Source organism: Antennarius striatus, chromosome 6, assembly GCF_040054535.1.
Source record: "Antennarius striatus isolate MH-2024 chromosome 6, ASM4005453v1, whole genome shotgun sequence".
Classification (NCBI taxonomy): Eukaryota; Metazoa; Chordata; class Actinopteri; order Lophiiformes; family Antennariidae; genus Antennarius; species Antennarius striatus.
In genome coordinates, this window is record NC_090781.1 from 17,028,760 (window position 1) to 17,045,182 (window position 16,423).

General features: G+C 42.0%; 1 protein-coding gene across 1 annotated transcript in view; it reads left to right on the plus strand.

Annotated features, from left to right (window-relative positions):
* The window catches only part of robo2 (roundabout, axon guidance receptor, homolog 2 (Drosophila)), a 163,344-nt gene that overhangs the window by 128,771 nt on the left and 18,150 nt on the right, over positions 1-16,423 (plus strand). The window contains 10 exon segments of the mRNA XM_068317254.1: positions 386-617; positions 3,399-3,523; positions 3,622-3,793; positions 4,737-4,925; positions 5,812-5,838; positions 8,533-8,575; positions 12,611-12,738; positions 13,670-13,777; positions 13,780-13,941; positions 14,929-15,054. Of these exon segments, the coding sequence (XP_068173355.1) occupies positions 386-617; positions 3,399-3,523; positions 3,622-3,793; positions 4,737-4,925; positions 5,812-5,838; positions 8,533-8,575; positions 12,611-12,738; positions 13,670-13,777; positions 13,780-13,941; positions 14,929-15,054 (1,312 nt within the window).

Here is a 16,423-nt window from a genome sequence, read left to right on the forward strand (position 1 = left end):
GCACAAATTCACTTTGATGCTTCGATGTCATGGAACCTGCATTCCAGTGTCCTTAGTTAGAATTTAACATATAATGCATAGGCAGCATGCAAATGTCCTTTAAGATGCTTTGTAGACAGTCTTTATAATAGAGGGGGTAACATTTTGAGGCTGGTAGCTGGTGTAATTTAATGGTTTTAATTGGGCCAAGTGTGTCATAGTGGGTGATGAAATGCCCATTAAACAAGGGGTAACCTCAAAAGTGTCATGAATGCAATCCTTTGAGGAAGAAATTGCAGAAATTCATTCTTTTACAACCTGCTGGTCCATCATCTACCATTCACCCCAGTACAGTTCTTTTCCTACTAATATACAACTGTAATCTTCTCTTAATTTCCTTTCTCAGGTGGATCGTCAGTCGCAGTTCATCCAGGGTTACAGAGTTCTGTACAGGCAGACATCCGGAATGCCTTCTCCAGGACCCTGGCAGATCCAGGATGTGAAGGTTCCTTCTGAGCGCAGCGTCATCCTGTCTGCACTTAAAAAGGGTATTGTGTATGAGATCAAGGTTCGTCCTTACTTCAACGAGTTTCAAGGCATGGACAGTGAATCCAGAACTGCGCGCACCTCTGAGGAAGGTATGAAAATGAAAAACATGCGAGGTCTTTGTCGGATATCTCTGTAAACAAGCACACACACAACACAGTAGGTCAAACTGTGGTTGCATACTGTCATGTGGGATGCTGAGTGATGTGTTTCCATAGCTTTCATGTTTTTTTTTTCTTATCCTGACATCACAAGAGGTGTTGTCCCTTGATGCTTAGAACTCTGCTTATATATGTGAATAGTTTTCTTGTTTGTACCTGTCTGTGTGACCTTCCAGCTTTGTTTGTGATTGGTGGTGTGGGTGCCAACCTATTTCTCATCCATCACACAGCAACCACAAGCTCAAGTTGTGATTGGACAGGGAATCTGTTGTCCATTTTTGCAGGATGTGTGTCACAGTATCACACACAGCTCTGTGTTTGGATGAGTTCAGTTTTTTTGACCAGAGACAAAACACAAGTACATCCAAAAGCATTGCACCAGCCTCACGTGAACTTTTGCATCTTATAACTGAAATTAAAATATGATGCGATCTGAAATGTTGTTGTACATTCATACAGCAGTATAACAACAAAATAACACATGCAAACTCTTCACGCTTGAGACAAAGCCCATCTTACAGTGACAGATTTAGGCTTGCATTTATTGTCGACAGGTCACATCCTGTCTATGTGACAGGTCAATTTATTTTCCCTTCCTCAGAGAAACCATATCTCCCATTACCAGCCAGTGTGTTGCTGCTGCATTGGAACTACCATCACATTACAGCTGTTCCTTACATGCACCTACACACACAAAGTAAACATACACATACACAGCAGTACACCACCTCCCCCAAAGGCCACCAGAACCCGTAGGTACCAGCAATTGCCATTGCTGATAACTCTCCCTGCTTCCCCTTCATCTGTGACCACGTCCCTGAGAGAGGATGACCGCTTTCCCTTCTGTTACGACCCTGCTTCTATGCCTGTCGCAACTGATATGACACACAGCTCCAGGCTCTCAGAGACACCGGGACAACTGGGAAAGGCACCTCTTTTCAGAGTGATTAAAACTTTGGTTGTCCATTAGCTAACACAATTTAGAGGTCCCTAAAGCTGTGAAGAGCTGAAGGTTGCAAAATTACCGTTCACTCTGTATTCCAATACTATGTCCATCTTTGCCGTCATTTTCACACATTCTCTCACTCTTCTCCATCTGGATAGTCATAAAATCAACTTAGTTAGTTGCCATCTAATTCAAACTGAATTATAGTTGAAGAGGTCATTTCGGAGGCTCATAGTTTTTGCTAAATAATGCTTATCTACTGGGAAGGAGAAATCAGTCATTTTTGTGTAAATGCTCATTTATAGTGGACTAATCTTCATCCACGCTAATGGACATCTCTTGGGAAGGACCAAAGATTTCCTCCCACACCACCCACAGCTTTAAATTAGATATTGGCTCATTTTTTGTGTTGAATATGAATTGTTTGTTTTTCCTTTAACATGCAACACAGTACTGCATGTGTGAGGGACAGGGGGTCACATTCCTGTCCACCATACATCACTCCACTAATGGCTCTATTAGCACAGTCTCTGCAGGCCCCCTAATGAAAAATGTGTATTGTTTAGTTCAAATATGCACGATAATAAGCTGCTAAATCATTCATAACATTAACTTTGAATGACATTGTCTCTGATGGCTGCTGTGCGCCAGTCCAGCAGTTTGTCACCTGGATGTAATGCAGTGTTGGATAGCCCTGAGCATGATGGCTGATCAGATGCTCCCTCGGTAGATTGTTTCTAATCTGGCCAAGGTTTTGGGTTCATCATTGAACCCATTCATCGTCTGCCATGCCAAAGCCTGCCTGGATCTCTGGGGGGCTGGTGTGGCCAATCGCGCTGAGGGATGAGCACAGATTTACCGGGTGACATGTGCCATTTTGGATGGAGGCGAGGTGAGGGAGAGGCAGCCGAGGAGTAATTGACCTGTCAGTATTCTGCTGTGGTGCCGCTCTCCTACCAGCCACTGCGGAAATGAGAAAACATTATTTTTCAAATGTTATTTCCAGTTGGACCAACTGTTTCATTCGTCCTCCTTTACCCCTTGTAAGGTCAGAATATTGTTGCGACCAGAATAACAACAGAGTGAGCTTTATGAAATCTTGGCTTGACTTGTTTCCATCCACTCCCTATCTTCCTGCAGACGGAGATGATTCATTTATATGTGGCTCGCTATCAAACTCTCCTTGATCCTTATGTACTGGCTTTACTTTTGTTTGGCTGATCAATGGAACCACTCAATATGTTTACAGAGACCTTTATTCTTCTTCTGAAACATGTTTCTTTAAAAATATATTCACCTTGTCTATGCCTCATCCTATAAGCCTGTTGACTTGCACGCCTACCAGAGTTGGTCAGACCATGAGTCTTAACTTCGGCACACTTACACAACTGTGCCAGACTTTTCTTTCACAAATCGATAACAGTATATTCTCTGTACAAATCCACCTGGCTTGGGCGAGATATTAAATCATATTAAGACATCAATGATATATCTATGTCAGACCCGCCCTTGTCTTGCAGTAAATCCCCCTTGATACAGACATTTTGACAGTTTTTGGCCGCCTATGCTTTCCAAAGAAAAGTATGTGGGTGTGTCGTCTTTGCTTTTGCACACTTGTATGCATTTGAGACTTGTAGTTCAAATTCAATATTGCTACAGCATGGACCCTCAGGTCGTTGTTTCTAAGGATTAAATCATCTTCTGCTGTCTGAACAAGAGAATGTATTTTTATTATTGATCAGGATATTTTGCACTTCGTCTTTCAGCTCCCAGCGCTCCTCCTCAGCAGGTAACCGTCCTGACTGTGGGAAGCCAGAACAGCACTTCCATCAGCATCTCATGGGATCCCCCTCCCCCAGACCACCAGAACGGCATCATCCAGGAGTACAAGGTACATTTTTTGTTGTTATTTTGCCTTATTTCTGGTTTAACTGAAATAAAATCATGTGGAATCAACCACCCCCCTTAATTCTGTCCTCTCTGCTTCAGATATGGTGTCTGGGGAATGAAACACGTTTCCATGTGAATAAGACAGTAGATGCGGCCATACGTTCAGTGGTGGTGGGTGGGCTGCAGGTTGGCATGGTGTACAGGGTGGAAGTTGCTGCCAGCACAAGCGCAGGGGTTGGAGTCAAGAGTGAACCTCAGTCTATTATCATTGGTAAGATGGAGTGATACACAGCATTCACAACTTTCCAAACTCCAGTGTAAGTTTTCCATGCATTCGCATTGGTGTTCACAAAGAAAAACATTGGATGATTTTGTTAAAATACTGTTTTGACATGTGGTCGGACCACATTTGATTTATGTGGAGCTCAAGCAGATTGTGCCTGATTTGACCCATAACTGATGGCTTGGCCTGGAGCATGTTCTTATTTCCCCAGTGTCAGTCACACAATCCATCTCCGAGAGCAAGAGCCCCGAGCTTGCAGTTATTATATTTTGCGCGTTTGCGTTTCTGTGCAAATGGATGTGTTATCATTTGGTGACACAGTAATATAAATATGAAAGACGTTTTTGCAACTTGCATGCATGAAAAATATAATGTGTGCATATTTAATCTTCTTGTACATGTATTTGTTCCTGTCAGATGGTGGGAACATTTGTTTGTGCTCTTATCAAGCTGCAGGTAGTATAGTCAGACAAGCTGAGCTCTGATTGGTGATCAATACAAACCAGGATCCTCTCATTTCACATGGTGTGTTTTACTGCCGGTTGAGTGAAATAGGGGCTGAGCTAAGCAAACAACCTCCTCACCTTGGGGTTTGTTTTAAGCTTTAAGGCTTTGTCTTTTTCTAGCCTGTACATTATATTTCATCCACATCCTTTAGATCTATAACCAACCCCACTGGTCAATATCTCAGCTACAATTAATCAGACCTACTTTCTTTGAGCTTAAGTTATCCTTAACCCTCTCACTGTATCTATGGGTGTTAGTTCTGCACAGTGGAGAACTGTAAGACTATCAAACCTTTTGATATCAGATAGCTGATTATTTTATTATTCACCTTGAAGCAGAATATTTTGCACCACAGCTTTGTTCCTTCACTGTTCTGATTACAGTCTGGCCAGCCTCACTTTACCAATTATTCCTATGCCCCCAGGTAAAGAGTTTCGGGACGTGATTATACATGGAAACCGGAACAACAGCATCACTGAGCAGATCACCGACGTGGTGAAGCAGCCTGCTTTTATCGCAGGGATCGGAGGAGCCTGCTGGGTCATCCTCATGGGCTTCAGCATCTGGCTGTACTGGAGGAGAAAGAAGAGAAAGGGCCTGAGCAACTACGCAGGTCAGACACAAAGTTACACCAACCTTCTGCTGTCGTGCCTTGAGAAATTCTCCTAGCTCCATTCAGTAAAAAAAAATTTTCTCACTGTCAAAAAAGACATTAACTTTAAGCATTTGTCGATACAGACATGAAACATTGCTGAGGCTGCTACCAACGTAGCTTAAACAGATGTAATATTAAAGTTAAATAGGAAGACAGACATTAGCATGAATCATTTTCAGACTGATGTACTTTTGTGAAATCCACCCACAGTGTTTGCTAATAGCCCAAGGTGGTCTAGCTGAGTGGGCAGACTGGACTCTTTACAGGTCACTAAAGGTGGGGTTCATCCAGCTCTCCTCCCACACGCTGACCCTGACATGTTATCGACTGACCCACAGTCAGCACTAGAAGACACAACGTCGACATGCACTGCCAGGGGTGTGAGATATAATGAGAGAGCAGAAAACGGCAATCGACACATAAATGATGCCATCAGGGCAGCGTGATAATCTAACATCAGTTATTGCCTTAATGCCCATTACAATATCATCAGAAGCTCATTTACATTGCTGTTGTTTTCTGCATATGTTTATAAGTAAAAAGAAAACCAGCATGTACAGAGCAGCAGTTATTTGCTCGCTTGTTGATACACTCTTTCTTTCCCTTTTCTTTCATTGTGTGTTTGTGTGTTCTTTGGTTTGCCCCACTGTTCCCACACCGCTGTGGCCTCTGAGCCGGCTGCTTTTCTGGCTGTGGTTCTGCATGCTGGGTGATGACATGGTCGCATTCTTTGATCCCCAGCTCCTCTTGGCTTGGCCTCGTCCCCAGTGTGCAGATGCACCTAAAGCACCGCTTATCTCTGCAGGCTTTAACACACAACTTTTTCTGTCTTCTTGTTTTGCAGTTCAGTCCTTCACCTTCACCCCTGCAGGTACTGTTCATTTGTCCTGTCTCCTCACTGCACCTCCACGCAGATTCATCGGCCCCGCTTATAGTGTGTATGCTTGGACTGCCAGACCGGTGATCATTGCTAATGCAAATCTATGCTTCATGATCATGAAGCCAGTCAAACCAAATAGATGAAGTCAATTAACAAGTCAAAGATATAGATTTGCTATTAGCAATGACTAGAGCTCTCATTCATGCCAAACCTCATTTACATGTCGTGATGCATTTGTGTGTATGTCCCTTTTGCCTCCTTGTTTCTGAATGGAAATTCATCTAGTCTTGTAAACTACTTTGTGTCCATCTTTTGTTGAACTTAAACCATCTGTTTTCCTCTTCCAATAGTAAATTTACTTGTCCCTCAGATCATTTTTTAATTTTGATAACTGTTCTCTGTAGGCGTCAGTTCATCAGCTGGTTGGTGTACTGGATTATTTTCTTATTTCCTCCCATATTTATTTTGTGCTCTTTATTTTGTGACAGGTTCTCTAGTATCTAACTACCTTGTGTCAAGTTCCTTTGTTTTATAAAAAACTTATAACTGAGAAAGTATTAAGTCATTACAAACTCAAGTGCAGTGTGAAATATACCCAGAGGCTCCTGTACGGTGCGTCAGCCAAAAATCTGATAGATAAATGTTTGCTGTAACCAACTTTTATTAAAATATACAGTTTCCCATTTCGTCCCTTTGGAGCCTGCATCCAAAAACCAAAATGAGTTTAGCATTTCCACAATGACTTATGAAACACAACAGTATGGAAGCTGGAGAAATGTAAAAATTGGAATCATGTAATTTCCCCAGGAGGTTTCATTGGCAAGCACAAGGACAGATAAGCAGAGATTATGGAATTAGTGTGAGGTGATATTCAGAACATGAGCCAAAGTGTGGTTGAAGAGTCTCACAGTCCTTCTCTTTTCTTTATTGACAATTAGTTGATGTATGGAGAGTGTCCAGTCTCACCTCCTAAAGCCGTCACTACATGAAAAATAAATCAGTACGCCATTGAGGTGAACAGCCAGCAGGAAGGAGATTTGATGGAATTTTTATATGCTGATTGTCTGCACCACACCCCCTCCCCTTTAATGCTTATTAAAGGAGATTAATCTCGATTCATATTGGAGAAAGTGCTTATCTGAAAGGCGAGAGGCACAGCGATGGCGCAATGTCGCTCTGGCCAACATAAAAGTGTTCCACAGTAGCCCAGAAATATGCCCGAGCATAGATAGAGACTTCAGAGACCATATCCCCCCCGGCCCAACACAGCCTCACATCACCTGCCCCCTCCTCCCCGTGTTATTCCCCTTTTAAATGTCGGAGAATTCTCTAATGCGAGTTTGCTGGTGGTGGAACAAAGAGATGTCGCTTCACTTAAGGCTGTATAAGGAACGTAGACTCTTGTCAAAACTGCATTAAATTCAGGTAGTGCTGGTTTTCTCTGCATTAAAAGTTTGCTAGCTGTCAACCATTTTATCTTCTCACAATGCGACTTAGACGCTTAAACCTTAATCCACTCAACAAATGAGAAACTTTTCCGATGTGTTTACTAAACATGTTCTAATTTGTGGTTATAATGTTTACAATGACATGATCCTGCTCAGGATAGAGGAAATGGGATTACATTAGTTCAGGTTCTGTTGATGTTGCATTAAAAAGTTCTGTTAGCAGATCTTGTGTGTTGTAGAAGTTTCCTCTACCTCACATCTGTCTTTCTACGTCACCCAATGACCCCCCCCCACCTCCACCCCCCACCCCCCGTGCCATGCCTGGGCTTGTTGTAGAAGCAGCCTGAATGAAACAGAAAAGAGAGGAGGAATGTTCAAGTTTCTTTTCTCTTTAATCTCCATATGTGGAACAAATGATCCAAATTACTAGCAGCTCTCCTTCTCTCCTTTGAGTACCCCCCCCCCCATACCCTTGGTATGCAGTGATTTCCAAAATTCTTGCCACTTTTTTTGTGTTTCCTGTGATCCATTGAAGTTTTTACATGCTTAGAACTTGTGATGCCTCCTTGTCATCATGACCGTTGAAAAGAGATTAAATATATCCCTCGCAACCGCCCTTCACTTTGAGCCATGGAGTTTTACTAGCCGTTGACAAAGAGTGCTATCCTTGTTATCTATAGATCACTGTAATGGAACAGGCCACATGTATGGCTTCTGGGGAGCCCTGCTTTCTGAAGCATCAGTAACTCACCCTCCATGCTTGCAGATAGAAAACTCAGCGTGATTAATGAGCCCTCTGCCTTTTCTAATCACTTTTTGGCTGAGATTTAATCACAAATCTGATAATAACTCAGCAGCAAAATAAGAAAGATGAAATGAGTTTTTCCTCTCATCAGGCGGCTTGTCCTTGAGGAACACATGACGTCTCTGCTTATGCAAAGCAATGTGCAGTCCTCATCACTGTACTTTTTTTTTTTTAATTTTCATGAAAGGCATTGGACACAGAGGGGCATCTGCATCCCTTCATGAATCAATCAGCTATGTAGTTGTGAAAGAAAATGCGATGAAAACATGGTTCACCTCCTGAAGGGCAAAATAAAAAGATTATAAATTTTATTTTATTTAAGAGAAAAGTTTATTTTCTTTCATGATGTTATGCAAGTTAAAAAAAAGAAAACTCAAAATGTTGCTTTGCCTTATTCCTTCCTTCTCTTCTTGCTTTATTTTCTGATTTTAGTTACATTTCAGAGAGTTGATGGTGGCCTGATGAGCAATGGAAGGTGAGTGTGCTCAGCTGTTCATATCACTCGCAAATAAAAGTCTGCCTGTCATTAATGCTGTTATACCTTGTCTTTGCTGAGCTTTACATGTCTCAACACAACGTCTTCTCCCACGGTCATACATCAAGCGAACATCAAGCTTCTCTTCTTTCCAACACTGATGAATGACTGATAGATTGAAAAAGCACCTATAACTGTCTGCATGCCTGCCATGCAAGCTTCCATGCAAATATATATTTCTACCACATCTCTATTCATGCATTGATAGATGAACTCATAAATCTCCCCAACAGAATTAACAGAAACAATTTAAGCAGAGAGTGCTTTTATTTTGTCATTTATCTTACGCTGCCGGCTACAGGCAACCCAGAAGCCCTCCGGAGTGATAAATTTGCCTGTCACCTCGTGTGGGCGGCTCGGATCTGAGCACATGTAATAATGTAAAAATAATTACCCAAGGGAGAGATGTGTGCAGGTACCCCGCTTTGCACCCCCATACTGTCTGCTTCATTTCAGTATGTGTCAGGGAAAAAGTGGGGCTACAGAGACGAAGGCACATCTCAATGACACCAGTTACTGAGCCTTTGTGGGTATTCAAGAGACTCCCCTGAGAATCTTGGCCTTCTGTCTATCTACTGCTTATCACACCTGGCTAGGTAAAGCCTCCAAATCTCAAACACTCAGTGAGATACTGCAGAATAAAGTCTGACCCTGTGTGTCTGTAGGCTTTTGGGAATTTGTCTCTAGTGGAGCTGCAGAAATTTTATATTGATGTTTTGGTTTTTTTTTGTGACTGGATGCCACAATTGACAATTTTGCTTAGATTGTTCAGTGAGCTGCCAGCAGGCTCTCAATGAATTAACCACGCTGCATTCCGTGAATTTTCTCATCCACTTTCTGCTTTAGTGTTTTTCCTTCAATTTTCCACATAAGTGGTTCTGATTCTCACTCCAGCGAATGGGATTTGAAATGTCTGTATTTCTGATGCTTCGTATTTGTCATATCTCTCGTCAGTGCAGCAGCAACTGCCGCAATTTTCACAACCCTGGAATAGGATGCATTCTGGGCCTCTGATCCGTTTGTCAGTCCTGTGCCATCAAATCCCAGATGTTGGAACTTGCCCATCTGCCCTGAAAATGTACAGCAGAGTATCAGAGAAAAATGTGTTCATTTGTTACATGAGATGTTTATTGCATTAATTAGACAATAGCAAATGAAGGCGCATCTGTTTTCAGTTTCCCATTGGCTCTTACCAAATTGCCCTGACTAAACAATTACAGTTAATCGATCACAAAATAAATGATTCATGGAAGATGAATAGGCTGCATATTGGTAGGCCTGGACAATTTGACTTTGGCAGCTCAATTGAAATTGATAAAAGCCAATAAGGGTTCATTCCTTATCTCCTTGTCAATGTGGAGATAGCAATTAGGAGGTAGTAACAACTTCCTATCTTGGCACTGATCAATATTTGAGCAGAGCACTTTCACTACAATAGGTGAGGAGAATACACTGAGCATTGCAGTGAATAGGTTTCACTGACAATGTTGCTGTGGACATTCCTCTGCATGCCCAGATTTGACTGCTAAATGAAAAGACTTCATCTAGATAGTAATCTGTGTTTCCCATTGGTCTAAGTGGAAGCTAATGTCTAGACTTTTAATCTAAGTTCCATTCACTCGTGTGTGAGACCATAAACACCTGATTTATGAAGTGAAATCTCTTACTTGGCTTATTTATGGGAAGCTCAGTGTCAGGCATCCGAGGCAGTATTTATGGTTTCCTCCCCATCGCAAGTAACTGAAATGTCTAACAGGAAGACAAAATGCTTCAAATCATATTTTATCTGCCAAGGTTGACATCCATCTTTGGTCGGGCAGGGATTAAAAGTCAGATGTTGACTTTTTATCATACGACTGACTGGATACGCGACCCCCCCCTCCCCCTTTTTACACACACACACACACACACACACACACACACACACACACACACACACACACACACACACACACACACACACACACACACACACACACACACACACACACACACACACACACACACACACACACACACAGTAGAAATCAGTATTGTTGTAATTATCCTAGTATTACTGTTGCATGATGTAAACTTCAATTCAAGATTACGACTGGTCTTCTCCAGAGGATGGGGTTTGGACCCATTGGCACGCTGAACTGAATTAAGGAATGAAAGTGAGACAAATAATGAGACACGGGCATCATCACAAACATGTGCAAATGAAAAACAAGAAAGAAAGAAACATTAAAATGAATCAAAACACTTAGCAGACTTACTGCAAGAACACACAGACCTATAAGATTGGTCTCGTTGTTATGACACCCAATCTACCAGTCTCCACGGTCTGCTGTGGACTGTTAACACTTGTAGTGGAGTCTTTCAGAGTGATCAAAAGACAACGATGTCCATCTCTTTCTCTGTTCCATGGAATCTTTAGTTTGATAGACGTTGAGCTCACAACAGGGAAGTGCGGGGGTGGGGGTAAAAAAGGAGAGACATGGTGTTTTAGGGGAAAATGAAGGAAACTAGAACTACAGAAAGATGCCATAGTGAGAATAATGGCAGTGAGGTACCATGCCAGAAAGAAACTGTGGTAGGAAAGCGAGTAGGAGATGTATTACCCTATAAAAGTGCATCTGTGTCATGCACAGCCATCAATTTGAATGACTTGTTTCCCTCGAGGGCCTGTTTTGGCATTCAGAAACCACAGCAAGGGCTCATGGCTTGCCAGAGCTGCAGTTCATTTACTCTCCCCACTCCATGGAGCGGCTCTTCTCATTAGAACCTGTGGTTGAGGGAGAGACTGACTGCAGTGCACCCATTACCTGCCCTTGTCCTCAGGGCTTGACTGTTTCCCCTTTCCACATGCAGCACCGCACTGTAGCTAAGAAAATGAAAACTTCATCAAGCAGGCAGGTTGCTAACTGCTGTGGTGCACATGTTGGCAGACAACGCTTGGTCCCCAGTATGCTTTGCACTGCACTGCCTGGTGTTGACAGCAGGATGTGTTGTGCTTCTCAAGGGACAACATACTTTGTTGCATCAGTTGTCTGAATTTTTACAGGAAAAAATTGATGAAAGCAGAATAAGTAAAATATATTTGTTATAATTTGTCTGCTTAAGATGTATTGGGTTGCTTGTACTACATTTTGTTCAGATTTAGCTCCAATTGAAAGTTGCAGAGGTTCATAATCAAAGGTGTGTAACTTAATTCCCATTGTACTTCAACAACTTTACTTATGGTAACGAGCCTCGTACGTGACTGTACAGTAAATTGGACCTAATGGCCTCCCAGCAGTCATCCGTAACAGGTTAAAGTCTTAATGGCTGATTTTAATGGGTCTCACCCCCTCAAAAGCAACACAACACCTGTTGGCCTCTCCCATATGCAAACATCCCACAAGTGTGTCAGGGTGTCTCGGCATGGCTAGGGCCCAGGTTTGACGTCTGAAACGATTTTGACATCTGGACGTCACTGCAGGAGGCTGATGGGAAAATCTTACTAGAATGAAAGCGTTATTAATGAATATGGAAACAGAATGCATGGGGGTGTACCGCTGAATGTATACAGAGAGCTAATGCATGCATTAGTGTCTCCACAGCATGCTTTTGCATTAATAACTCTGGGAATGTGACAAAGACACAGCAGGAGAAACAGAGAGATGAAGAATTTTGTGTGCCTGAAGGAATTCCACCTTTATGGGTGAAGAAATGTATTCGTACAGTAGTTCTCCCTATCTGAGCATTTCTTTAGCTCCTATTTCTTTTAGCGAGCTTATCACATACAAACACACAGTCTCAAACACACATTTATACACGTGTTAGTTGCCAGTGGCTATCGTTTATTTATTTAAAATGTACAGATTCTTTTTGAATCCGGAAGCATAATTCAGAATTAGACCATGTATGATATGTTTTGGCCTCCAAGGTTTCTGTACGAATGCAATTTGACATTGTAGTTAATCTTGCGTTTCATCCTGTGTTTTTTCTTAGCCGGCCAGGCCTGCTCAATTCTAGTGACCCGGGTTACCCCTGGTTAGCAGACTCTTGGCCGGCCACCAGCCTGCCTGTCAACAGCAGCTCCGGGGGACCCAATGATCTGACTAATTTTGGCCGAGGAGGTGAGTGACTTGGTGCCGTCCTGGTGCTATAAAAAAAAAAAAACGTGCAAGATTAAAGATGAGAAATTGCCCTCTTTTCTGTTCTTGTACAGCTCCTGTTCATCATGTACATGTATATGCATATCCCATGAGTGTTTGGTGGTATATCTATATATCACATTAGATGATAGCTAGAGGATTAACAGCAGGGCTTCTACTATCACCAGGCTGAATAATGGCAGGTAGTCCAGCCTGGTGTCATCGTCCATACTTCAAGGAAAGGATTATGAGAGGAGAGATGGGCAGGAGAGCAGGGGGTGGATGGGTGTCTGAAAGGATGGTCTAGAGCAGCCAGTCGTGAAGGACAGGCGTAGCTTGACTGGCGCAGATGTGGACACTTCCGCCTCGTCTCTACATCATCTCCCCTTCACTAGGCATGCAAACCATCCGCTGCAAAGAAAGTCTGCTGCTTAGTTCCTTGTGTGTGTGTGTGTGTGTGTGTGTGTCTCTCTCTCTCTCTCTCTCTCTCTCTCTCTCTCTCTCTCTCTCTCTCTCTCTCTCTCTCTCTCTCTCTCTCTCTCTCTCTCTCTCTCTCGCTCTCTCTCTCTCTCTCTCTCTCTCTCTCTCTCTCTCTCTCTCTCTCTCTCTCTCTCTCTCTCTCTCTCTCTCTGTCTGTCTGTATTTGTCTGTCTGTCTAAACTCTAAACCGGTTTGGAACAGATCTCTCTCTCTCTGTCTGTATTTGTCTGTCTAAACTCTAAACCGGTTTGGAACAGACGAATGGAGAGAGAGAGAGAGAGAGAGAGTATGTGTGTGTATGTGCTGTATGTATTTTGTTATCACGGACACACACAAGGCAGCAGCGTTATCCGTCATATATACAAACAGGTTAATGTCTGAATACTGGAGGGCTACATCTGTCCTGTAAAGCCAGTCTCTTCTCCTGTTCCAGATCTCCCCTCTGGGCAGGGGGATAAGACCGGCACCATGCTCTCTGATGGAGCCATATACAGCAGCATAGACTTCACCACAAAAGCCAACTACAACAGCCCTGGACAAACATCCAGGCCACTCCTTATGCCACCACCCAGATCCTCCACTCCAGCAGCATCCATGAGCTGGCCGTGGACCTGCCTGACACCCAGTGGAAAGCCTCGCTCCAGGCAAAGCAGGAGATGGCCAGTCTGGGATACTCGCTCCCTGACAAAAACTCCTGCAACAACAGTAAGTTGTTCTCTGACAAAGTGAGTGCGCTGATTGCAATTCATGGGGATAATGGACTCTCACAAGTGTTTTTAATGTATTTAGAATAACCTGCCTCCTAAAGATAGAGTTCATCCGGTGACATGAAAACAAGTCAAGGTGAATCAAACTAGGAAACACATATTTATATTTGCAACTAAAGGACTTTTTGAATATTAAATTTCTCCATCAAAAGTATTGGAAGCCTTTCTGAACAACTGTACTTGGAAGGAGTATAGAAAGAGTTGAAGTGGATCCCCCCACTAGATATTATATCTTGATCACACTACAAAGTGGAATAAATATCTCATGAAAGAGTAGTGCAATTAAATTACCCGTCCATTTTGTTGCTGGGTTTTTATGATGGTGCCACTCCTTCAGGATAGGAGTAAGTGTCTATCCATTTTAGTCTGACCTATAATTTAAGGAATAATCCTAATTAATACCCATGTATTTAATGCATAATTTTTTAAGAGCAACAACATTTAATTCTTCCATTGTCATAAAAATTCCTAAGCTGGACCTTACATATTTATGATCTCAATATTTAACAGTCCTGTTTTTATACTTTAATACTATCAACCTAAAACAGTTTTCGGATTCTGCCTGGGAAACACAGACAAGTATGATTACTTATTATTTTGATAATATTTTCAGTGAGAGAGCACAAATATTAAATTAAAATCTCTACTGTTAATTAATTTATTCAGTTTCATCAATTTAAAAGTGTTGTATAATTTGCTGTGTTTTCAAAACAGAAACAAATCAAACTTGTCAAACAATGACGTGTATTTTCTGTTGCATGCAAATCAGGACGTGCATGAAACTTTTGAACGAGGGCTCCTGAATAAATGACACCTGAATATTTCCTTCTTTGCTCAATGCCCTAACTGCATGTTTGCATGTGCTTTCGCTAACTTCCAAACACCTGATGCCACTGTGATTTTTACCCTTTAACCCCCACTGTAGCCCTCCTTTTCATTCCTGACTACCGATTGGCTGAAGGATTGTCAAATAGAATACCACACAACCAATCACAAGATTTCAGCACCACCAGCTCTCACAACAGCTCAGAGCGAAGTGGCAGTCTCTCAGGTTGGTTTTCACAGCAGAAAATCTTCTAAAGGAAACTGGGACACTCTCTGGGGTTCTGCCGCTTGACATGATGATTGACTGATGTCTTAATTGCTCTCTTGATCTGTTATTTGCATGAACTAACCTGACATCAGAGAGAATTTTTATGAAACTGTCCGTCTCCCTCACTAAAAACACTTTGCTCACTCAGCCCTACTAGTATGCAGTCTGTTATGCTGACATAAATAAAAAAAATATATAATATATATCTATGTGTGTGTGTGTGTGTGTGTGTGTGTGTGTGTGTGTGTGTGTGTGTGTGTGGGTGCGTGTGTGAGTTCTCGGTACAGTAGCTATTGTCTGTGGCTGTGCTGTGATATTGAATAATGGCTGGCAGCTTATTGGAGCAAAAAGAAACAGGACATTTAAATTATGGAGAAAGAATAATACTGTGATTGTCACAGGCTATGGCTTAAAGTTCTGCTGCTGGGTTTCTGCCATCACCGCTGATCTTTGTAAAGGCTTTGTCTCCGACAGTGTGAGTGAGTAGACACGAATAGGGGCAAAAAAGAGTCGACTGCACACGCAGACACACACACACACACACACACACACACACACACACACACACACACACACACACACACCATTATAGATGCTTGGCTGGGTAAAGTGGCAAAAATACCTTCTCTTCCTCCTCTACTCCTGATGGTGACCGACTACACTAAAACCCGTGTTCAGAGAATTACAATGTCATTTATAGGACACCGAGGCAGCCCTCTGCATGCCTCCCACTCACTCTCCTCTTTTATCTTGTTACAAGCTACCGCTTTAACTGGCCTCTAATTCAATGCTCCGGCCTACAGTGGCACGGATGGACGGATGTGATGTCCCTGTGACCGTGCGTGACATGTAACTTCATTAGATGAAGAGAAAATGTAATTAACGTAAAACATGCATGGCATAATATGTCAGAGAATATGCTTTTAAAAGAAAGCCTCAGAAATTTGGAAAATATGCTTTTGTTACCATTAGATAGAGCCAAGAGCCAAGAAAAAAATGAGGAACTTGTTCTTCAATAGCTTTGAATAAGTTTAAATAATAATAATAATAATAATAATAATAATAATAATAACAATAATAATAAATACTAAAAGAAATATGGAAATTGATAAACAATAAAAAAATATGATTATTCAGTAGTTTGCTTTAGTCTATCACATCAATCTACCCTCACAGAGTTTGTCATAAAAGGCACACTTCAAAATGACATATATACACACTCATAGTTTTTTATCTTCATGACTTTTCTCTACCAAAATGTATCTACTGTACATCTTATATCTAAGCTGAGAATTAATGCAAGCTATGACTTGATTCAGACTTCAAC